The sequence below is a fragment of the Heterodontus francisci genome, chromosome 22 (genome assembly GCF_036365525.1).
Source record: "Heterodontus francisci isolate sHetFra1 chromosome 22, sHetFra1.hap1, whole genome shotgun sequence".
NCBI classification, from domain to species: Eukaryota; Metazoa; Chordata; class Chondrichthyes; order Heterodontiformes; family Heterodontidae; genus Heterodontus; species Heterodontus francisci.
In genome coordinates this window covers 71411309-71437020 of record NC_090392.1, presented here as the reverse complement: position 1 = coordinate 71437020, position 25712 = coordinate 71411309, and the positions used below count along the sequence as shown (strand labels likewise).

General features: G+C 45.3%; 1 protein-coding gene across 1 annotated transcript in view; it reads right to left on the bottom strand.

The window, feature by feature from the left end:
- The window catches only part of LOC137381423 (E3 ubiquitin-protein ligase DZIP3-like), a 77315-nt gene that overhangs the window by 37270 nt on the left and 14333 nt on the right, over positions 1-25712 (bottom strand). The window contains exons 5-18 of the mRNA XM_068053999.1: positions 24684-24734; positions 21985-22114; positions 20092-20174; positions 13534-13628; positions 12644-12706; positions 10985-11039; positions 10132-10291; positions 9031-9067; positions 7011-7146; positions 6471-6525; positions 3844-3920; positions 2966-3000; positions 2267-2322; positions 955-1266 (exon numbers count right to left, since the gene is read on the bottom strand). Of these exons, the coding sequence (XP_067910100.1) occupies positions 955-1266; positions 2267-2322; positions 2966-3000; positions 3844-3920; positions 6471-6525; positions 7011-7146; positions 9031-9067; positions 10132-10291; positions 10985-11039; positions 12644-12706; positions 13534-13628; positions 20092-20174; positions 21985-22114; positions 24684-24734 (1345 nt within the window). The remainder of the gene's footprint in view (positions 1-954; positions 1267-2266; positions 2323-2965; positions 3001-3843; positions 3921-6470; positions 6526-7010; positions 7147-9030; positions 9068-10131; positions 10292-10984; positions 11040-12643; positions 12707-13533; positions 13629-20091; positions 20175-21984; positions 22115-24683; positions 24735-25712) is intronic.

Genomic DNA, 25712 nt, shown 5'->3' with positions numbered 1-25712 from the left:
AAGGAGTCACTGAGGGAGGGGGTACAAATCGGATTTTAACACAGCGGGCGAGTGTGGTGTGGAGGGGGCACACAGCGAGCACAAGATCACATGGCCAAGCTGGTTTGGCCTCATAACCATCTTCAAGGACTGACTCCTCAAAGCCGTCGGGAGGAGGCTGATGAGCGGGAGCTGAGGGAAGAGTCCCCAACACCAAGTTAAGGCACTGGGGGAGGAAACTGGAAGGCAACAGGAGTTGGAAGGGCAGTGAAGGCCCACAGTTTTCTTGTGGGGCTTGAAACAGCAATCTTACTCCATCTGAACCCACAAGGGAATCGTTAAAAAATTACAAAATCTCTCCTTGTTGGGCCTCATTTGTCGGCAGCTTTCTCAAATTGCGGAGCCTGAGGTTAAAATCACTTCACAGTATTTATAAGCCCTCGTCTTGCTTGCAGCTAGAGCCACATACCTTCTCTTAAAACCCAAGATCAAAAGCAGGGGCTGGCAGGAATGCAGCGTGAACTGGGAGGTATGTACTCTGTCCCGATTTTAACCCTCTGCGCTGCCCATTCTCATCAGGCCCCAGGGATGGGGGTTAAAATTGGGACTAGGCTCTCTCTAGTCTGCCCGACAACGTACTTCAGTCCCAAATGTCGAAGGGCACACCCTACTGTGTCAGGGTGGTATTTTCCCATTTCCCACACCAACCATTCTTATCTGGCATTGCCAATTGCACAGGCTGAGATAGTTGCGTGCTGCAGACCCACTAGCATCCAGCAGCAACTTAACTTGGTATACCACACTGATGCAGTAAGGGATGCTCTTCTGCTGATGAGCTATTCTGTACATTTCTCAAATTTGGCGTGCTGTATTCTAATCCTTTACATACGACCAAGGTACAAAATTAAACAGCTCATAAAGCCAAATGATTTGGAGCGCTCCTTCCTGGCGTCACCAGGCAGAATTCCCACATACCCATTTCCTCCAGATTCTGGACCCATTTGGAAAGCTCTGGTTTGAGACCATCGATTGCCACCAGCACGGAGGTGAACTTGCGAATCTCCAGGTTCGAGTTCTTTTTTAACACAATCCGAAGGAGGGTGTCAAGCTTTGACGGGGCGTTGCTCTGCTTCTCCACCTCTTCCTGGTCGTTTTCAGAGAGAAACTTCTTTAATTTCAAGCGGTATACCAGGAACGAGACGTCCTCAATGCCTTGTGTGATCAGATCCTGCTCCAAATACACTGCCCTCCACAGGCGACACTTTGAAGGGTCAAAAACAATCTTATCTGGAGAAGGTCAGAGAGAATAAAAATCAGATCAACTCATGGTAGGTGCTGTACACACACATACCTGCTGTGTACCCTGGGTCTGAAAGAACAATTCAGACCTCTTAACTGTCCTGATTTTGTAAACGGACTGCCTGTTACACTCTCATGTTTTGGAGTGGCAATCCGCAAGTTTTCAAACTAATTTTATGTTCCAGGTTATGAAGAGTTTTGAGAGTAGAGAAGGAGAAACTGTTTCCAAAGGCATGCGTATTTGTACCCAGATGGTACAGCTTTAAGATAATTACCATAAGAACCAAGGGGGTGATGAGAATTTATTCTTTTACACAGTGAATTATGATGATCTGGACTGCGCTGCCTGAAAGGGTGTTGGAAGCAGATTCAATCGTAATTTTCAAAAGGATATATACTTGAAAAGAAAGGATTTGTGGGTTATGGGGAGGAGCAGGGGAGTGGAACTAATCGGATAGTTTTTTCAAAGAGCCAGCACAGGCATGATGGGCTGACTGGCCTCCTTCTGTGCTGCATCAGTCTATCAACTACTCTCTAGCCTAAAACTGTTGGTTCTAGGAATTGGGGGACAAGGCAAATCTGAAATACTTAGTGTGTTTTATCACACTGCTCATTCAGAGGAATTTACAACTCATTGTATTTTAATGATGCAAGGCTAAGCACTTGAATTATTTAGATTAAAATAAAGATATTAATCCCCACCCCCCACAACTGGGGGAAGGGTAAAAGCAAAAACAAATTGAGCACATACCAAAAAATATCTTTAAATTCAATCTGAATTTGCAGAAAGTAGAACACTGCATTGAATTCATTAGGAACACCAAAATCATATTACACAAAAAGGAAAATGCCAGCTTGTTTAAATAGCCATGAATAGCCCATAAACAATAAGTGTCATTGATTTTCAGATTGCTGATTGCAAGCTTTACATCAATGTAAAGAGTCAGAAATAAACTGAGGGGTTGAGATAAATCTTTAATCCATTTACCTGCACTTATAGATTCTGTAGGAGACGTCCTCCTGGATCCATTTTTCTCTACATGTCTAAAGTACAGAGATATGCGAAGCTCAATGATTTGCATAAAACACCTTTATTTTGTTTTTCTTCCCAATTCTTTTCGCTTCACTTGATTTGTAGGCACCTGCTTGGGGGAGACAAGAGCAGGGGGAAGAGGGTGGAGACCAGGGCAGGGAGGAGACCACAGCAGGAGGGAGAGCAAAGCAGGTAAAGCCTGGCTACCCGACCCGAACCCAATCAAACCTGACTACACGTGTTGGGTTCGGGTCAGGCATTTAAAAAAATTAAAGGACTCGGGCCCGGGTCAGGTTCGGGTTGGCTGTTGTTGGGTCGGGCCCGGGTTGGGTTTTAATTTTATACCCGAGCCAGGCTTTACAGCAAAGGGGAGACCAGAGTAAGGGGGGGGGGGGGGGGGTGGTGCCCACTGCAGGGGGTGGGGGCGATTACAACAGGGGGGGAGGGGGTTGAGACCACAGTAAGTTTGGGGGGGGGAGGGAAGAAGTGTCCACAGCAGGGAGGAGACGGGGGTGGGGGTGGAGACCACAGCAGGGGGAGAGGCAACAGCAGGGGGAGGGGTGACGAGCAAACAGTAGGAGAGATGATACAAGAGCAGGGGGAGAGGGGAACAGCGATAATTTTTTAATACACTTGATTATTTCCACTACTTACGATTGGTCATTAGGATCCGGAGGAAGTTCTTCACACTAAAAAAGGAAATAAAAAAGAGCAGAGAAAATGGTATTTTATAAACCTTCTACAGTAAGAGATCACAGGATAATTATAGATATGAGAGCCCATTTGGCCCATCTTAGTTTGTTCATCCACAATCACCCTAAAGTTCCCGCACTGCGGCATCCAATTAATTATTAAATGAGTGCAAGGCTTTCATCTCCAGTACATTATCCAAAGCCCATTCCAAATGTTGCTTACTCCCGTGTGTAAATAACTTCCTGCTTTCCATCTTGAATTTACCATTTTGAAACTGTGGCTTTCTCTTGCAATTAAATTCAAAATCATATTCCGGATTAACCTGATAAAAGTTACATCAGCTGTAACCTGCGTAAGATCACCTCTCAGACACCACCTTTCAAGGCTGAAAAGTTGGTTTCTCTAGTCTTTCTTGATAACTCAGACCTGTAACACTAGAGATCAGCCTTGTGGCTCTTCTCTACATAGAAACATACATAGAAAATAGGAGCAGGAGTAGGCCATTCAGCCCTTCGAGCCTGCTCCGCCATTCATTACGATCATGGCTGATCATCCAACTCAGTAACCTGTTCCCGCTTTCGCCCCATACCCTTTGATCCCTTTACACCTACACTGCCCCTAGTTCTCATAAAAGGTCATTGATCTGAAACATTAACTCTGTTTCTCTCTCCATTGATGGTGCCAGACCTGCTGAGTACTTCCAGCATTTCCTGTTCAGATTTTCAGCATCTGCAGTGTATAGTCATGACACACTTTCCCCAGTTTTGCAATGATGCTGGTGGCAGTGGAAAGGGGAGGGTCTTAATGGCACAGACCACACAGCTAACATAAGTTTTTACCGGGTTTGTCTTCTCAGCTTTGGGAGTTGACTTCTTGCTTGGAATACTTTTTTCAGACTCCTCTTCAAGAAGCTCATCTACAATGAGACATATGGAATCAGGGATGAATATACACGGCAACAACAACCTGCATCTCAATAGCACACTTCATGTAATGAAACGTCCCAAGGTGCTTCACTGGAGCATAATCAGACAAAAAAAAAAGACTGACAACAAACCAAAGAAGGGGATGTTAGGACCGGTGACTAAGAGTTTGGTCAAAGAGGTTGGTTTTAAGGACTGTCTTAACGGAAGGGAGAAAGGTTTAGGGAGAGAATTCCAGAGATTAGGGCCTAGGCAGCTGAAAGTGTAGCAGCCAATCAGGAGGCAGTGGAGGTCAGCATTGTGCAAGAGGCCAGAATTGGAGGAACACCACGGCCGGAATTTTACACCACCCCAAAGAGCGGGATGTGGCGGGGTGGAGGCGGGAGGGCAGTGTAAAATGGAGCAGGAGGCTCCGGGGGGGCCCTTCCCAACCCACTCCCGACTCCGCCGCCACTTTACGCAGGGCAGCGGCAGCGATAAACGGCCCACCCGCCCCAGACCAATCAAGGGACTTAAGTGGCCACAGGATTTTACCCGTGGCCGTTCGGGTGGCCCAGGCTCGAGAGAAGCCACCTGGCATAACCAGGCGGATCTCTGATGGCCTGGTGGGGGGCCCTCATGATAAGGCACCCTGTGCCTGACAGAGGGCCGCCTCCACTGCCCCAATCACCCCAAGCACACACCCGCCCATCCCCTCAATCAACCACCCTTGCCTTGCTGGGGCCCGCCGAGATACCAAAAACTTACCTTGGTTCCGGGGCTCCCCGACATCTTCTTTGTGATGACTGGATTGCAGTCCCAGCAGTGGCCACCGCCCCCAGTGGCGCTGCTGGGACAGAGAGCTGCTGGCCCTCTGATTGGCCGGCAGCTCCATTAGGCAGGACTTCCTGCTTCAATGAGGTGGAAGTCCCGCCTCAGACCCATTAAAGGTTTGGGGACCGCAAAATGTGGATTGGATCCCCAGGCCAGGCGGAGGTGGGTTCATCACCGACTTTTCAGTCAGTGGATGGCTCCCGTCCGCCAAGGGTAAAATTCCAGCCCAAGTCCTCAGAGGGTTGTAGGGCTGGAGGAGCTTACAGAGATAGGGAGGACAGAGGCCGTGAAAGGATTTGAATAAGAAGATGGGAATTTATTTTAAATCGAGGCATTCGGGGACCAGGAGGCAATGTAGATCAATGAGCACAGGGGCGATGGGTGGACAAGACTTGATGTGAGTCAGGGTATGGGCAGCATAAGTCTTGGATGAGCTCAAGTTTATGGGGAACGGAAGATGAGATGTCGGCCACAAAAATTATTGGAATAGTCAAGTCTGGAGGTAACAAAAGCATCGAGGACTCAGCCTACATACTGTTTCCCCTGAACTCCCACACTCCTCCTTTGCAGATTTTGCTGGGATTGGTTTCACTCCCCCCCGCAGGCCTTCATTACACCACCTGCAGCCACTCTTCACATGTGGCCCTCGACAGTACAGGCAGACTGTTCAATTGTGGGGTGCATCATAGCCGATCTCAATCCTGTTCTGGCCCAAAATGAACATTTGGGTATCAAGCAGAAGGGGCTGGAACCCTGACTGGTGTTACCATCGGCATTCTGGGAATTATCGCACCCCCATCACCCCCAGATCAAGGGCAGCTATGCATTGGGGAGAAATCAATTTTGGGACCTTCGCGGTCTACGTAGCTCAGTTACACACTAAAAATACGCATTTATATAGTGCCTTTCACAACCTTGAGGTGCCCCAAAGAGCTTTACAGCCAATAAAGTACTTTTGAAGTGTAGGCACTGTTGTAATGCAGGAAGCACAGCAGCCAATTTGTGCACAGCAAGCTCCTACAAACAGCAAAGTGATAATGACCGTTTAATCTGTTTTAGTGGTGTTGGTTAAGGGCCAAATGTTAGCTAGGACACTGGAGCTAACTCCCTTGCTCTTCTTCAAAATAGTGCCATGGGATCTTTTATGCCCACCTAAGAGGGCAGACAGGGCCTCGGTTTAATGTCCCATTTCATCAGCATTGTGCTGGGAGTGTTCGCCTGGATTTTCTGTTCAAGTCTCTGGAGTGGGGCTTGAAACTGCAACCTTCTGACACAAAGGCGAAAGAGCTACCAACTAATAATAGGTGCTGCCCTTGGCCATCGGGGGCAGGGCGGTGTGGTTGAGTAGGGAAGCGGTTTCTATGGTTCAATTTCTAGTCAGAGCTCTCACCAGTGTATCGGCTTCTACCCAGCTTAGGAACTCCACAAATATCTCGTACAGCTTCACTCAATGAATAATGAATCCACCAGAGTTTTTACAGTGTATGTTGTGAGCTAGGAGTCATACAGTGAATGGCCAAACACCAGCAACACAGCTGGGAGATTTTACTATACTTTTGCAAAACAATATGGTATATGAAACAATGGGGGAAATAATTCATGTAAGAAAAGTAATGGAAAAGTGCGAGAGAGAGATATAGGCAGAGAGAGAGAGAAGGAGATCAAGCTAGAAAAAAAGATAAGAAATGGGTAAAGGGATTGTGGAAAGGGAATGCGTGTGACAGACTCACCAACAGTCTCGCATTTATTTTCCGTTAAGTTATCCATCAGGTTTTCCCAGGCTGCCTGGAAAAGGAAACAAAAAAGCCAGCTTAATCATTTGTTTCTATTTTTCTTCAATATTACTTCATTGGGCACCAAAATTCTTGATCAAAGGAAATTCCTTCAGCCACAAAGAATTCAATCCATACAGATACATCTCATTTACTCCTGTAGCACAGCTTATTAGTTCCATTTATTTTAAATGGATTATCACCTCCATTAGAATACTGGGCAGAGGAATGTCATATTGAAGCGTTAATTGTACATCGGCTGTTACGATCATAGTAATTTACAGCCCAATATCAATTTGCTCCAGAAGGGAGCTTGAGGCACCATTGATCAAGGGCCAGAGATGAGAAAGGAACCCTGTGATCTCTGACTGGAGAGTGGGAGCAGGAAGTTGCACTCCCATTGTTCACACTCGGTTGGGGCCTGGCCTGATTTTATGGAGGAGGGAATATTTTCCAAAGCTATCAAGAAAACTCAGCCCTAACGAATCTAAGCCTTACCTGGAATTCTTCCCCTTTGAAAATCGGGATTGCTTCCTCTCCTTCCAAAGATTCAATGTAACCATGGCCATCGTCCGAGTCTGACACCAGCTCAGGCACAGGGCTGTCCTCACTACTCAGGATGGTCCCCTTTTTACTGAATAAAGCAAAACAGAGAAAATAAGATACAAACAGGGCTGAACAATGACAGGAGAAAACAAGACATAGGAACATAGAAACAGAAGTCGAACATTCAGTCACTCAAGTCTGCTCTGACATTCAGTTAGATCATGGCTGATCTTTCCCTGAACCCTATTTGCCTGCCTTTATCTGAAGTGCTTCCTGATTTCACATTTGACTTTTTGACAGCCCCTCCCAAACCTGCGACCTCTACCACCTTGAAGGACAAGGGCAGCAAATGTATGGGAACACCACTACCTGAAAGTTCCCCTCCAAGCCACACACCATCCTGACTTGGAACTATATCACCGTTCCTTCACTGTCACTGCATCAATATCCTGGAATGTTTTCCTTAACAGCACTGTAGGTGTACCTTCCCACATGGATGGCAGTGGATCAAGGCAGTGGCTCACCACTACCTTCTCAAGGGCAATTAGGGATTGGCAATAAATGCTGGCCTTACCAGCAATGCCCACATCCTATGAATGAATTTTTTAAAAAATGACCTGTCTCTAATTTTCTCAGGTCTTTCCAAATGAACCAAAACTGGGCAACAACTCCCAGCAGCCCTTGGGGAATGATAGCACCTAGGAATTATGGGATGGTACAATCTTTTCCATCTGATTAACTGATTAGAAACAAATTATCCACAAGGAGGGGAAAATGACACTGTGGCGTTGTGGAATTCAGCTTCAGTTCCCTGGGAATGAGTTCCTTAACTTAGGTGAGTCATGGAGTGGAGAATCCAGGTGGAGGCCACAAGCAGGGAGAAAAGAATAAGAGTGGTCATCAGGTCATCTTTGGACACCGCCTGACAATCTGTGCACTGTTTCTCATCTAAGCCCAGCAACATATCCTTCTATTCCTTTCTCCCTGGTGTGCTTACCCAACTTTCCCTTAAATTCGTCTAAACTATTCACTTCAACTTCTTGTGGTAGCAAATTTAACTTTCTCACCACTCCCTGGGTAAAGAAGTTTCTCCTGAATTTCCTTTTGGATTTTATTAATAACAGGGAGCTGACAGCTTTATTGCTGAACCCTCTTTAGACCAAGTCTGGAAAGCGTGGAGGAGGAAACGAGAACCGAAGCCGCACTTCCCAAAAGTAAATATCTTTACTCAGCAGTAGCATTACTGCCGCTGTATCAGAAAGTTGTCGGTTTCAGTCCCACTGCTGGACATGAGCATATCACTACGGCTGACACGCTGAGGGAGTGCTGCATTCTTGGAGGTGCCACCTTACAAAGCAGATCTTTCACTAAGTGGCCAATCTGCCTTTTCAGATCGATGCACAAGCTCTTATTTGGTGACAGGCCTGGAGCTCTACTAGCCAACATTTATCTCTCAACCAACATAACCAAAATAAAAACAATTTGTTCGATCATTTATCTCACCGCTGTGTGTGGGATCTTGCTGTGTGACAACTGGGTGCTACACTCTGTCCACTACAACAGTGACCACCCTTCAAAAGCAATTTGATGGCAATAAAGAGCTTTGGGACATCTTATAGAAGCAAGTTCTTTCTTTTGCTTGTGCGCAATGTGTGGGAATAATATTCAAAACTAAAATTCCAAACAAAATAAGGGAAATTTAGCTCAAATTCTCTGAATTAGTCATTGGATTACAGGAATTTATCTCCTCTCAGAGTGTGACATGGAGTAACAGTGAGATTGTAATAATCAACAAGTCTTTTCAAAGTGCAAAGGCAGATAGTTAAAAAACTATATATTATTCATTGGCAGATGGAGGGCACAGCTGTTTATGAGGGGGAATAGAAAATCCCTCGCTCATCTCACACTTTAGTTGGACAAATCACAAGAATTCCTTTGGGAGAACTAATCAAGTGTTGAACAATCGACTTACCTCGAACTGTTTTGCCCATTTGTAGTTTCGCAGTTACCTGTAAAAATGAAATGAATGTCAGTCAGTGTGGGGTTCCCGCACTTTCCCAATGTTTCTGACTGTATCTCCACCTCTCTCTCCTCTAAGATGCTCCTTAAAGCTTTCCTCTTTGATCAAGCTTTTTAGTTACCTGTCCTAACATCTCCTTCTTTGGCTCCGAATCAATTATTGTCTGAATGTGCTCCTGTGGAGCGCCATGGGATGTTTTACTGTGTTAAAAGACACTATATAAATGCAAGCTGTTCCTGCACATAGTACTGCTTATTTACTGCCTCATTGTACAGCAAACATGAAAAAACTACCATAAATGGGTCAGCGCGATTTCTTACTGTAATGTTTCTGATTTTCAGTTTCTCAACACATTGGCCAAGGCTGGGCAGAAACGCAGTTTAACTTGGTTTCCTCGCAGCAATGTGTGCCCACAACCTTCAAACTGTTGTTAACACTGTCTTTGGCTCCTTTCATGATAGCGCAGTTGCCAAATTGACAAAAGCCAGCACTTCCTCAAAAAGAATCAAGTCTCCAGTCTTCACTGTTAGAGAAGGGAATATCTACTGCATATCTACTTTAATCTTAAAGGGGAGACGGTGGTGTAGTGGTAATGCCACTGAACTTAGTAATCCAGAGGCCCAGGTTAATGCCCTGGGGACATGAGTTCAAGTCTCACCACAGCGGCTGGTGAAATTTAAATTCAATGAATTATTAAAATTCTGAAATTGAAAGCTAGTCCCAATAATGGTGCCATGAAACCATCATCGATGGTTGTAAAAACCCATCTGGTTCACGAACGTCCTTTAGAGAAGGAAATCAGCCGCCCTAACCCGGTCTGTCCTATATGTGACTCCAGACCCACAGCAACATGGTTGATTCTTAGCTGCACTCTGAAATGGCCTCGCAAGCCACTCAGTTGTCAAAGGCAATTAGGGATGGGCAACAAATGCTGGCCTTGCCAGAGATGCCCACATCCCTTGAAAGAATAAAAATCCCGTGCCAATGATCTTTCCATCCACCCCATAGAATGAAGGAAAGGACTGCCAGAAAACTTTGATAAATATTTATTACCTTTATTTTTCATCTCCACTTGAATTTCGCTTCGCTGTTCCTGCAGTACTATGATGTCACCTCCTCCTGCCTGACAGAGGTCAGTGCCTCTCTTGTTCACTACCAGAGCATATTCAGGATAGCCCGCTGACAGGAGACCTTTTGCACAGAAGTAATGGCCCTGGGGAACAGAGTGAATAGAACAAAACTTCAAGCTAAGGACGCCTTTGCGGGGAGGGAGAAACCAACAGATAGTTCATGCTTTAGCTATACAAAATATAATCAGGGTGAGTGCTTTACGCAACACGATAAGTCATAGAGTGTTTTTATTATACGGATTTCCGCTGCTGTTTTTGGGGACACCTCGTTCTCCAAGTTTCCCGGGAGGAGAGTTCTAGCGACCTTAAGCATAAACCAGCCAATAAAAAGTGAGAGCACAGACACTTCAGTCACACCAAGAATGTTCCAGCTTGTGCAAAATTTCATCTATAAATAATTCATAATTTTCTGTAACAAATAGTGGGAGGCCCCTTAATACATGAACAGAGGAGTTGACTACACAAGCTTTTCAGAACGGTGTGAAGGTTTAATAAAGATTCCTGCTAAGTGATGAAATGTGCCCAATTTGTTTTTAGGTTGTAACTTATGTTTTTCTAAGTCAATGCAAAGCGCTGGGGAAATGGAACATCTTGTGTTGTACAATCCCCTCGACTCGTCCTCACTGTTGTGTATGTTTCTTAGGAGCAGGATCCAAGCCCAGCTGGACCAAAGAAACACAGCAATAACAGGGGGGCATAAATTATACTGGATTAAAAGGTTTCTCTTTGGAGAATTTAAAAACAAACAAAGAATCAGCTAAAAGGAAGTCGCTTACCTTAAAATAATGTGGTTTTAGTACCGCTGCTCTAATACTGTCCATTATTGCCATTCTGAAAGTAGAAAAAAATTACTTTTATATAACCAAATCAAAGATTTCGCTTCAAAAGCCAACTCCAGGAGAGATTCACACAAACACTCCAATGAAACTGTGAACCTGCTCCTCGCATTACACACCTTCTAAAAGATTAAAATGTAAATGTGTTTGTCTTTTTTCACTGTTCCAACTGCTATCAAAGAAAGACAGATTTGTATTTATATAGCGCCTTTCGTGATCGCAAGAGCCACAAAACACTTTACTGACAATGAAGTGCTTTTGAAGTGTCGTCACTGTTGTAATGCAGGAAATGTGGCACTCGATTTGTGCACAGCAAGCCCCCACAAAAAACAATCAGATAGTGACCCAGTAATTTGTGTTTAGCGATTTTTTTTTTAAATTTTAGAGATACAGCACTGAAACAGGCCCTTCGGCGCACCAAGTCTGTGCTGACCATCAACCACCCATTTATACTAATCCTACATTAATCCCATATTCCTACCACATCCCCACCTGTCCTTATATTTCCCTACCACCTACCTATACTAGGGGCAATTTATAATGGCCAATTTACCTATCAACCTGCAAGTCTTTGGCTGTGGGAGGAAACTGGAGCACCCGGCGAAAACCCACGCGGTCACAGGGAGAACTTGCAAACTCCGCACAGGCAGTACCCAGAATTGAACCCGGGTCGCTGGAGCTGTGAGGCTGCGGTGCTAACCACTGCGCCGCCCAACAGTTGGTTGAGGTGTAAGTATTGGCCAGAACACCAGGCAGAATGATCCTGCTCTTCTTCAAAATAGTGCCGTAGGATCTTTTACATCCCTCTCAGAGGGCAGCTGACATCCTGGTTTAACATCTCATCCAAAAGACAGCACCCCCAACAGTGCCGCACTCCCTCAGTACTCCAGTGGGAGTGTCAGCCTGGATTATGTGCAAGTCTCCGCAGTGGGTTGATTCTGGCCATTTGATAGTTTCAAGCACCTGAGAATGATGCAGGATGATTATGGGGGCATCAGAAGCTCCTTTTCTGTTGCTCTAGTGGTGTCAGCACTGGTCTTGTGACAAAAACACCAACGTATATTTTTGGTTTTGCCACTGACTGCATAAGACCCATGCACTGCAAATGTGCAGGACCAGAATGCCAGTGGACTAACATAAAAGCACCAAGTTATTGAATCCAGAGCCTGACTCCCACCTTCCCCCACAGCACTGGCTGTAAACAAAGGCTTTTCTTTGTATGACCTGTTTGCATCAATTTTAAAAAGAATAAAAAGCCTGTCAGTGTTGGGAAAGCAGAACATCTTGCCTGCAGCTAGCACCTGACAGTTCCCTCTACTCTTCCACCAGGTGGGTAGCTCCCTTCAGGTTTCAGCGATGTTTGAATGCGAAATAGCCAGCAAAGGATCAAAGCAAGTTACGGCATGATTCCCCAAATCAACATCCCACTTAAACTCCCATAAAGTCAACACAGCCAAAATATTGCATTTCAAAAGACAAACCCCCCTCCCCCCATCATGGAACATGATTCTGGAAAAAATGTCAAAATGTATTGTAATGACTTGAAGTATAAAAATGTCCCACTTGTTGCAAGAAGATGTGTCCATAACCAGGACTCACCTGTGATCATTCAACTGCAGGTAACAATAGGCTCTCCGACAATACAAGTGATGATTATAAGGGCTGGAAAAGAAGAGGGGAATGAAGCATTCATTTACTGACAATAAATTAACAGTGCAACATCCATTACCTACCTGAACAAAGGCCCTCCCCCACCCCAATGTCCCAGTAAATACTGGAAATCAACAGATAATCAAGCCCTTAAATTATGATTTTACAGATACAATGCAGCAATATCCAAGGGGAGGAATATACACACAATGCAAATATCAATGTCCCTGTGCAAATGAGGGATGAGAAAACGCTGCCACAAATTCAGCACGGTAAACAATTGTTATTTCTCTGAATAATGTGCTCAGTTCTCAATCAAATCTCAGCACAGTCAGTTGAACTAATTTACCTTTGCTAAAATTTATTTTGTACTTCTGTTGTTTTCCACTCTGCCCTGTCATACGCGAGAGTCACCATCTTTACATCATTGATACCAAGTAATTGTGAGCAGCGTGGCAAACACATCCTGGGTGGATGCTGCAGTGCAAGGCAAAATAGCTCAGCTCTGGGACAAATAAATGTCCCTGATGACTGCTGGGTCAACTGACTACATGCTGGCTGATTGCCTGGGTGCTGCTAATTGCCTCAATTAGGAGGAGAAAGCAGCAGGAAAAAAAAATCAACCACTGTTCACGTTCCCGATCAGGAGCCAGTGACCTGTTTTCAAGTGCAAGCGCATAGTCATGGGCTCAACTGCAATGCACTGCACGACTGAACAATTGTTGGTGGTACTCAGTGAACCAGAGAACACCCCAGTGCCTGAAAACAGCCCTTCGGGAAAGGAAGAGAAAAACCAGGGCTACCTTTTGTTTTTAAAGAGTGACCGCAGTAAACTATACCTTGTTTCAACTGCTTTGTTGTATGTGGCGATGGCAGCTCTGAATTCGCTAATATTCACTTCATCTTCACCTTTCCTCTGAAGATGCTCAATCTTCTAATAACAAAACAGACAAGATGGCTTTAATGATAAACCCTCCAATCTAAACTGTCGTACAGATTTTGTGCCTTTTAACTATACTTGCTCCACATGTGGCACTTTGTGGTAGAACCTGCCTCTCAAGGATTAGCCTTCACAGCCATCAGCAAAGACACCCCACCAAAATGGATTGTTTGCTGTGTGCCCATCATCTTTCGTAGATGGAAGGATGCCAACCAACCGAACGGTCTGCGATGGCACAGTGGGATAAAAGAGCCAGGCATGGGATGGAGCCATACAGGCCTGAGAGGCTTGATGCCTGGACTGTGCTGGTAACTGATCTCAACTGAGGTGGCAGTGTGGACATTACACTTGATCCCAATGTCCCAGAGCTGTTGGGAGTGGCAGTGGGATTTGCAGTTCAGGAAGGGAGTAGGAAAAGGAAGGTCCTGATCTGGAAGTGCATGTGTGTCAATGCCAAATGAAGAGAAGACTGGACAAGTGAGCAGCCCACTGTCCTTCACTGTCCAGGCAAATAGCCTTGGATAGGGTTATTGAAGCCAACTGCTTTCTGCAGAACTGGCACCACTTTCAGGAGAGGAGGAATAAGAGAAAATTGGTGGTGTTGCGGGGGGTGGGAGGGAAAATATACACAGCATTGAAAAGGTGACTGTGGATTGTGGTTCAACTTAGCGGATCTCACAGCAATCCACAGGAATAAGGTTTCGCCACATAGAATAGATGAAAGGCAATATGAGGAAACCTTTTCGTTTAACACAGCGAGTTATGATGATCTGGAATGCACTGCATGAAAGGGTGGTGAAAGCAGACTGAATAGTCACATTCAAAAGGGAATTGGGTAAATATGTGAAGGGGAAAAAATTGCAGGACTATGGGGAAAGAGCAAGGGAGTGGGAATAATTGGATGGCTTTACAAAAGAGCCAGCACAGGCATGATGGGTCGAATGGCCTCCTTCTGTACTGTTTGATTCTATGGTTTGATGTAAACAAAAGGATGAGTATGCAGACAAACATCAGGAAGCTATTCAGCAGAGTTCCATTAACACTGACTCACTAACTGCACTATTCAAATAAGCTGTTGAAAACACACTGAAAAGGTAAGCAGGACTCTGAAGCACTCTTGAACCACAAGAGGATACTTGATGCTTCTCCCCCACCCGATTACTCAGTTTTTCATACAGGATTAAGGTCACAAATGTCTTGCCTGAAGCTGCAACTGGGAAAGCATATATGAAACTTTATTATCCCAAACAAAAAGGTTGCAAGCTCCTGGCAAGGAATAGTTGTTGCCCTGCCAACAAGCAACCTCACCCAAGTGTGTGAGCCATACACAATTAGCAGGAGACAAATGTATGACTGATAAGGAAGTTGTGAACACAGAAAGGATCGACATAATTCTGCAAAAGATAGTGGAGGCAGAAGACCAGGAACTGCTATAAGAAAAATTTGGATGCTATGGGTGGCGCAGTGGTTAGCACCGCAGCCTCACAGCTCCAGTGACCCGGGTTCGATTCTGGGTACTGCCTGTGCGGAGCTTGCAAGTTCTCCCTGTGACCGCGTGGGTTTCCTCCCACAGCCAAAGACTTGCAGGTTGATAGGTAAATTGGCCATTGTAAATTGTCCCTAGTGTAGGTAGGTGGTAGGGGAATTGAGAGGATGTGGTAGGAATATGGGATTAATGTAGGATTAGTATAAATGGGTGGTTGATGGTCAGCACAGACTCGGCGGGCCGAAGGGCCTGTGTCAGTGCTGTATCTCTATGGATGGGGTGAAAGGGGATTGTAGGGTCTTTCCAAATCTAGTGACCAATGCAAGATGCTTAACATATACATTCGTATATGTGAGGTGATGCACTTTAGAAGAAGGGAGAGGCAATGTAGATTTAATGGCACGGTTCTAAAGTGTGCATAGGGATAGAGGGACCTGGGGTTGCATGTGCATCCATGTTTGAAAGTGGTAGGACATATTGAGAGAGTAGTTATGGGATTTAAAGACTGGCTACATGACCCGAACCTGACCAAACTGTCGGGCTCGGGTCAGATCAGATCTATACCATGTCCAGCATTCAGGCTCGGGTTGAGTCGGGTTCGGGTTGGCTTTGGTCGGGTTTTGTTTTGCATTGTTTTCTTTTTAATTTACGTTTTGACGCAATTTTTTTTCTGTATTAATAACATGTTTGATATTTTTGGGTTGGGTCGGGCATGAAAAAAAATTGAAGAACTCGGGCCCAGGTTTTGATCGAGTTGGCTGTGGTTGGGCCCGGGTCAGGTTTTAATTTTATACCCGAGCCAAGCTTTAATGGGATCTTGTGCTTCATAAATAGAGGTATAGAGAAGTTATGCCGAACCTTTATAAAGCTCTGGTTAGGCCACAACTAGAGTACTGCATCCAGTTCTGGTCACTGCACTTTAGGAAGGATGTGAAAGTCCTTGAGAGTGTGTAGAGGAGATTTGCCAGAATGGTTTCAGGGATGAGGGAACTTAGCTACAAGGTTAGATTGGGGGCGGCACAGTGGCGCAGTGGTTACCACCGCAGCCTCACAGCTCCAGCGACCCGGGTTCAATTCTGGGTACTGCCTGTGCGCAGTTTGCAAGTTCTCCCCGAGACCGCTTGGGTTCCTGCCGGGTGCTCCGGTTTCCTCCCACAGCCAAAGACTTGCAGGTTGATAGGTAAATTGGCCATTGTAAATTATCCCTAGTGTAGGTAGGTGGTAGGAGAATTGAGGGAATGTGGTAGGAATATGGGATTAATGTAGGATTAGTATAAATGGGTGGTTGATGGTCGGCACAGACTCGGTGGGCCAAAGGGCCTGTTTCAGTGCTGTATCTCTAAATAAATAAATAAAGCTAGTCTAATGATGGCCATGAAACCATTGTCGATTGTTGTAAAAACCCATCTGGTTCACTAATGTCCTTTAGGGAATGAAATCTGCTGTCCTTACCTGGTCTGACCTACATGTGACTCCAGAGCCACAGCAATGTGGTTGACTCTTATATGCCCTCTGAAATGGCCTAGCAAGCCACTCAGTTGTATCTAACCGCTACAAAGTCTATAAAAAGGAATGAAAACGGACGGACCACCCGGCATCGACCTTGGCACCGGAAACGACAATGGCAAACCCAGCCCTGTTGACCCTGCAAAGTCCTCCTTACTAACATCTGGGGGCTTATGCCAAAGTTGAGAGAGCTGTCCCACAGACTAGTCAAGCAACAGCCTGACATAGTCATACTCACGGAATCAGACCTTACAGACAATGTCCCAGACACAGCCATCACCATCCCCGGGTATGTCCTGTCCACCAGCAGGACAGACCCACCAGAGGTGGTGGCACAGTGGTATACAGTAGGGAGGGAGTTGCCCTGGGAGCCCTCAACATTGACTCCAGACCCCATGAAGTCTCATGGCATCAGGTCAAACATGGGCAAGGTAACCTCCTACTGATTACCACCTACCACCCTCCCTCAGCCGATGACTCAGTACACCTCTATGTTGAACACCACTTGGAGGAAGCACTGAGGGTGGCAAGGGCACAAAATGTACTCTGGGTGGGGGACTTCAATGTCCATCACCAAGAGAGGCTCGGTAGCACCACTAACCGAGCTGGCCAAGTCCTAAAGGACATAGCTGCTAGACTGGGTCTGCGGCAGGTGGTGGGGGAACCAACACGAGGGAAAAACATACTTGACCTCGTCCTCACCAATCTGCCTGCCACAGATGCTTTTGTCCATGACAGTATTGGTAGGAGTGACCACCACACAGTACTTGTGGAGACGAAGTCCCGCCTTCACATTGAGTATACCGTCCATCGTGTTGTGTGGCACTATCACCGTGCTAAATGGGATAGATTTCGAACAGATCTAGCAATGCAAAACTGGGCATCCATGAGGCGCTGTGGGCCATCAGCAGCAGCAGAATTGTACTCATCCACAATCTGTAATCTCATGGCCCGGCATATTCCCCACTCTACCATTACCATCAAGCCAGGAGACCAACCCTGGTTCAATGAAGAGTGCAGGAGGGCATGCCAGGAGCAGCACCACGCATACCTCAAAATGAGGTGTCAACCTGGTGAAGCTACAACCCAGGACTACTTGCATGCCAAACTGCGTAAGCAGCATGCGATAGACAGAGCTAAGCGATCCCATAACCAATGGATCAGATCTAAGCTCTGCAGTCCTGCCACATCCAGCCGTGAATGGTGGTGGACAATTAAACAACTAACTGGAGGAGGTGGCTCCACAAATATCCCCATCCTCAATGATGGGGGAGCCCAGCACATCAGTGTGAAAGATAAGGCTGAATCATTTGCAACATTCTTCAGCCAAAAGTGCCGAGTTGATGATCCATCTCGGCCTCCTCCTGAAGTCCCCAGCATCACAGATGCCAGACTTCGGCCAATTCGATTCACTCTGCGTGATATCAAGAAATGACCGAAGGCACTGGATACTGCAAAAGGCTATGGGCCCTGACAACATTCCGGCAATAAAACTGAAGACCTGTGCTCCAGAACTTGCCACGCCCCTAGCCAAGCTGTTCCAGTACAGCTACAACACTGGCATCTACCCTGCAATGTGGAAAATTGCCCAGGTATGTCCTGTACACAAAAAGCAGGACGTCCAACCCCGCCAATTACCGCCCCATCAGCCGACTCTTAATCATCAGTAAAGTGATGGAAGGTGTCATCAACAGTGCCATCAAGCGGCACTTGCTTAGCAATAACCTGCTCAGTGACACTCAGTTTGGGTTCCGCCAGGGCCACTCAGCTCCTGACCTCATCACAGCCTTGGTTCAAAAATGGACAAAAGAGCTGAACTCAAGAGGTGAGGTGAGAGTGACTGCCCTTGACATCAAGGCAGCATTTGACCGAGTATAGCATCAAGGAGCCCTCGCAAAACTGAGGTCAATGGGAATCAGGGGGAAAACTCTCTGTTGGTTAGAGTCATACCTGGTGCAAAGGAAGATGGTTGTGGTTGTTGGAGGTCAATCATTTGAGCTCCAGGACATCACTGCAGGAGTTCCTCAGGGTAGTGTCCACGGCCCAGCCATCTTCAGCTGCTTCATCAATGACCTTCCTTCAATCATAAGGTCAAGTGGGGATGTTCGCTGATGATTGCACAATGTCCAGCACCATTCGTGACTCCTCAGATACTGAAGCAGTCCATGCAGAAATGCAGCAAGACCTGGACAATATCCAGACTTGGGCTGATAAGTGGCAAGTAACATTCGTGCCACATAAGTGCCAGGCAATGACCATCTCCAACAAGAGAGAATCTAACCATCTCCCCTTGACGTTCGTTGCTGAATACCCCACTGTCAACATCCTAGGGGCTACCATTGACCAGAAACTGAACTGGAGTAGCCATATAAATACCGTGGCTACAAGAGCAGGTCAGAGGCTAGGAATCCTGAGGCAAGTAATTCACCTCCTGACTCCCCAAAGCCTGTCCACCATCTACAAGGCACAAGTCAGGAGTGTGATGGAATACTCTCTACTTGCCTGGATGGGTGCAGCTCCAACAACACTCAAGAAGCTCGACACCATCCAGGACAAAGCAGCCTGCTTGATTGGCACCCCGTCTGCAAACATTCACTCCCTCCACCACCGACGCACAGTAGCAGCAGTGTGTACCATCTACAAGATGCACTTCAGCAATGCACCAAGGCTCCTTAGACAGCACCTTCCAAACCCACGACCTCTACCAACTAGAAGGACAAGGGCAGCAAATGCATGGGAACACCACCACCTGCAAGTTCCCCTCCAAGTCACACACCATCCTGACTTGGAACTATATCGCTGTTCCTTTACTGTCGCTGGGTCAAAATCCTGGAACTCCCTTCCTAACAGCACTGTGGGTGTACCTACCCCAAATGGACTGCAGCGGTTCAGGAAGGCAGCTCACCACCACCTTCTCAAGGGCAATTAAGGGATGGGCAATAAATGCTGGCATAGCCAGTGACGCCCACATCCCATGAATGAATGAATAAAAAAATAAATAAATAAATTGAGGTTGTTCTCCTTGAGGCAAAGGAGACTGAGGGAAGATCTGATAGAGGTGTATAAGATTATGACATGTTTAGATAAGGTAGGCAAAGACTAGGGGACATCGATTTAAGGTTTTGGCCAAGAGATACGGGGGATGTCAGGAAGTATTTATTTACACAGCGAGTGGTAATGACCTGGAACCCGCTACCTACGAAGGTGGCGAAAGCGGAGACAGTGATTTCAAAAGGAAATTGGATAGACGCTTGAGGGAAATAAACTTGCAGGGCTACAGGGATACAACGGGTGAATGAGACTAACAAGATTGCTCTACAGAGAGCAGACACGGACTCAATGGGTCGAATGGCCTCCTTCTGTGTCGTATGACATCTGCAATGAGACATCTATCCCATAACATATCCGGACCTGAGGAAGCACAGAGATGTTTGTGCAACTAAACGAAAACAAAAAGATACTTACTTGGTTATTTGATTCACAATTTCTTTCAAAGTCATTTAGCACAGAGTCCCCCTCGACAGCAAATTTCTTTATGTAATCTGCAACTGAACAGAGGGCGTTACTTCCAGCAACAAAACACTGTGGCTGTGAATGGAGGTTTTGTATACGGAAAAAATCATCACACTCTCTGAACACTGAGCTGCAAACTGTGGGCATATCTGCTTCTGCTGTTAAATAAGTAAATTGCTGTCATGTTGCTCAGTTGGTAAATACACTGATCAGCCATTTGAGCAAAATACTGGACCCATGCAGACCAGGGTGTATCCCAGTTCAATCTCTGGTTTGTGTTGAACTAGCTGCTCTCATTCAGGAGAGCTGTATGGCTGTTAGACAATCGACCTCAGCACTCTTTTCTCCAGCTCTCTTATCCTTAGCACTCTCCAGTGACTTCCCCTCCTGGAAAGTGTACATGTGGAGGCAGGACTGTGCTTAGCTCTGATACGAGCAGGAACAGGAGTAGGCCATTCAGCCCCTTGAGCCTGCTTTGCCATTCAATAAGATCGTGGCTGATCCTTGACTTCAACTTCATTTTCCCACCCTATGCCCATATCCCTTGATTCCCTTGGTGCCCAAAATCCTATTAACCTCCATCTTAAATATACTCAATGAATGAGCATCCACAGCCCTCGAGGGTAGGGAAATAAGGATACATGTTTGAAGACCCTGTCAACATTCACTGTCGAGGCTTACACATGAAGAAATGCAGTTTTTGGCAACATACCCATGGCACTGTGCCCCGAATCAGTCACTGTCCGCAATAAAATGGGGGAAATAAAAACAATACAGGCAATTCAAAAAAAAAAATCTGGGAGCTGCGTTACTTAAGGAAGGCTTCCCGATGCCCGTGCAGCTGAGCGAGGAAACACTGCAAGTTTGGTGAATGTCGCAGAGGAAACAAAGATACATGTGATTGTTATGACAAGCACATGTGTCAGTGTGCATTATTGATTCTGCATTATTACTTCAACATTGATCAGCATCGCTCTTGATCTCTCAGCTATTTGGCCTTTGGTCAGGACTGGACTCACCAGATCAGGGGCCTCTTTTCAGCTATCCTCACTGGGCAGTCCAGCCTCCCTCCATCACAAAGCTTCCCTCAATGGACACTCCACTCTCCCTACAACAGGCAGCTTTCCTCAATGGAAAATCCACATTCCCTCCAACACCCAGCTTCCCTCAATGGAAAATCCACATTCCCTCCAACACCCAGCTTCCCTCCATGGAAAATCCACATTCCCTCCAACACCCAGTTTCCTGCAATGGACAGTCCATTCGCCCTCTAGAACCCAGCTTCCTTCAATGGACACGCCATTCTCTCTGACCCCAACATCTAGCTTCCCTCAATGGACAATCCACACTCCCTCCAGCATCCAACGTCACTCAACAGTAGCTCACACTGCATGGTCCGTGGCTCCATTGATTTTTCTTGCCTCAAGATTTTTCAAATTTCATCCAGGTTTTGTCTTTAGCTTACACTTCAACAACATAAGACTTGATAGGCAAAAAAAACAAGGTTTATCTAGTTTGCCTTCTACCATCCTGGTAGTCACATGATACAAGAATGGGACTAATCATGGCAATTAATCTCTGTCAATTAGTCTACAACAGACCCAGACATGAGGTGAGGAAAACCCACGGTAGTGGAAAGATTTGGGAATTGTAGGTGCAAAGCTTCCAAGCTTGCTTTTCTTAGCATATGTCATGACTCAAGTTACTCATATACTACTTCCCAAAATATTGCTCAAAGCACCCCAAAAAGTAAGTTTTGCTAATGTGAACTTGTCCTACAATAAGACAGAATTTTTTTTTTTTAAGTATGTTATAAGTTGGAGCCCGATTAAGAAGGAAACTTACAGTGTGCCAGCAGTATTGTAAGGGCTGTGTTCCTCTGCAGATCTGTCCAATGAGGAGCTATGGTGTCAATCGGAATTTGGTTAATTAAAGGTTTTGTACAGCAGATGATTTCCTTCAGTTCAGAGTCGTCCTAGACAGAAGACACAAGAAATGACAGATTCCCCTTTGTTAGGAATAAGCTTTTGCTTTCCTCAAAGGCTCATGTCACCATGGCAATGATGTTGCACTTCGCTGCAGCCTACCTTGGGTGTAGGAAAGATTTAAAAAAAACAGCCATGGTTATTACTCCTTATCATTTTCCACCTATGTGTGAGCAATGAATGAGCAATCTGGCTAGTTTATGATGGCACCATAGTCAAATAGTCTGCCAACTGTAGCTTTTGGGCCTATATTAACACAAAATGGCTCACATACCTTAACGTAAATTGGCTGATATAATATGTACTGTGGGAATGTGGAGTTAACGCGAGTCAGAAAGACAGGCATTTCACAGGTTGTGAAGACAACAGTTGCAAGACACTCCTGTCATCAGGTAACTGAAATCTTTAATGAGATGAGGATGAAGCACAGGTCTTTGTTATTTACCACAATATAACATTAAGACAGCATGAGTAATAGAACAGATTAGATTTTGACATGTGATGTTTATACTATAATTGTAATGCTACAATAAATAATATAAAATTAACAGTAGGCAAGTTAGTTTATGGATAATGAGAAAATCACTGAAGCAAAGCAACTGAGTGTTGCTAGGCACCAGGGAATGTGCCCTTGCAAACCGCAGATTAGAAACATTACAGCTGCTTGTGCTACCTTCCCGCCAGAATCAAACATGAAGGTAGGTGACATGGAGTGCATCCTGATGCAGGGGGTACCTTGAACCCAAGACATTAGGGTTTCAACCAGGAGCTGACTGATGTAAGTTAATGTAGATTATTATGATATCAACATAAGACATGGTAGGAGGACAGAAAATCTGCTAAACTTAATTTCTTAATAAACCAATGGTTAGGCCTCAGCTGGAGTATTTTATCCCGTTCTGGGCACTGCACTTTAAGAAAAACGGCAAGGCCTTGGAGGGGGTGCAGAGGAGATTTACTAGAATGCTAATAGAGATGAAGGACTTGAGTTATATGGAGAGACTAGAGAAGCCAGCATTGTTCTCCTTAGAGCAGAGAGGTTCAGGGGAGATTTAATAGAGCTGTTCAAATTTATAAAGGTGTTAATAGAGTAGATAAGGAGAAACTGTTTCCACTGGCAGGAGGGTTGACAGGCAGAGAATAAATCTAATAATTGCCAAAAGAACCAGAGGGAGATTAATAATACTTAATTAAGCAACACGTTGGTATAATCTGGAATGCACTGCCTGTAAGGGCAGTGGAAACAGATTCAATAGTGACTTTCAAAAGGGAACTGGATAAATACTTAAAGAAAAAATCTGCAGGGCTATGGGGAAAGAGGAGAGTGGAACTAATTTGATAATCTTTCAAAGAGCCAGCACAGGGATGATGGTCTGAATGGCCTCCTTCTGTGCTGTAATGTTCTATGAATGAAGGGTTAAAGTTGCTGACACTAGAACTCTCAAACATACTAATTAGTGAGACAAGACATCTTGATGAGAATCTTACACCAGTACTCACTGTTGAGATTCACAAATGAGTAATGACCACTTGTGCAAATTTCACTGCCTATGGAATGTTAGGCCAGAAAGGGAATCTACACCTTGAGAAGCCGAGGACAAAGGAGAAAATAAAATTATTCACAGAGAACAAGTGGCCTCCAAAGGCTGGACTCATCCTTGTAGCATTTACCACAGCAACAGCAGCATCTGAAAACACTTATAGATTCATTTTCCTCATTTCTCCTGGATGCTGTCAAACAACAGACCAATTGTTCTGTGCAATAATGGCGCTCTGGGTGAACGATCGATAATCTCTGGGAAAGCCCATCTGCTCCGGAGTCACAGGCAGTTTTCTCCATCCTGAATTACTGCAGATTACCAAAGTCAGGCACATCCCACACAGTGGTACATTCACATTTGTGAATCTCAACAGTGAGTACTGGTGTAAGATTCTCATCAAGACGTCTTGTCTCACTAATTAGTATGTTTGAGAGTTCTAGTGTCAGCAACTTTAATCCTTCATTCAAAGAACATTACAGCACAGAAGGAGGCCATTCAGACCATCATCCCTGTGCTGGCTCTTTGAAAGATTATCAAATTAGTTCCACTCTCCTGCTCTTTCCCCATAGCCCTGCAGATTTTTCCTTTAAGTATTTATTCAGTTCCTTTTGAAAGTCACTATTGAATCTGTTTCCACAGCCCTTACAGGCAGTGCATTCCAGATTATACCAACTTGTTGCTTAATTAAGTATTATTAATCTCCCTCTGGTTCTTTTGGCAATTATCTTAGATTTATTCTCTGCCTGTCAACCCTCCTGCCAGTGGAAACAGTTTCTCCTTATCAACTCTATTAAAACCCTTTATAATTTTGAACAGCTCTATTAAATCTCCCCTTAACCTCTCTGCTCTAAGGAGAACAATGCTGGCTTATCTGTTCTCGCCATATAACTGAAGCCCTTCATCTCGGTTAGCGTTCCAGTAAATCTCCTCTGCATCCCCTCCAAGGCCTCGCCATGTTTCATCAGGTGCAGCTGGCTGAGTGGATAGCTTTCAATCAGCTCCTTTACTGAACTCTCACCTTCACTTGTTCAAAGTTCTTCAGGAGGGCAGCAACAAACCCACTGTGATTCTGAAAACAAATTGAGAAAGAAAATAAGACAAAATACTCCTGACTGCCAACACACTGTGTGCAGGTCATGTACAGCTTTAATTGTGAAATGTCTCATGTTTCCTTTTAGCTTTTCAAGTTTATTGTTCAGAATCCTTTGTAATACCCCTCCTCCCCAAAATAACCTTCCCCTGCCAGGGCCCTTCAATCAGAGAACAGTCTCGAAAGCACTCTAAGGTTTCCCTCATTCCATAGCTCAAAAAAACTTAACTATAACTCAGCACAAAGACAGGATTACATTTGATGATGATAAATTCTATAATTGAATAGCTTACCAGCATTCATTATCCAAGATACTGAACTCTGCTGGTGACTATGGAACTATATCGCAACAAATCAAGAGCTTCCAGGAAGAGAGGGGAGAAACTAATTGGGTAATATTAATTAATTAATTGGGCGGCACAGTGGTTAGCACCGCAACCTCACAGCTTCAGCGACCCGGGTTCGGTTTCGGTACTGCCTGTGCAGAGTTTGCAAGTTCTCCCTGTGACCGCGTGGGTTTCCGCTGGGTACTCAGGTTTCCTCCCACAGCCAAAGACTTGCAGGTTGATAGGCAAATTGGCCATTGTAAATTGCCCCTAGTGTAGGTAAGTGGTAGGAGAATGGTGGGGATGTGGTAGGGAATATGGGATTAATGTAGGATTAGTATAAATGGGTGGTTGTTGGTCGGCACAGACTCGGTGGGCCGAAGGGCCTGTTTCAGTGCTGTATCTCTAAATAAATAAAGATAATAAATAAATATACAACTGTGCAGGCAACTGGAGCCTCCTCTGCTCATCCTGGGGACTCATTGTAACATTTTGCAGTTTAACAGCAACCATTGCCTGTTACACCAAGAACATTGATAGATCATAAATCAGCATCAGACTGGCATTCTAGGAAGTGGTTATCTGCAGGGAGCCACAGTGTAACTGGCACTGAAATGAGATTTTCAAGACA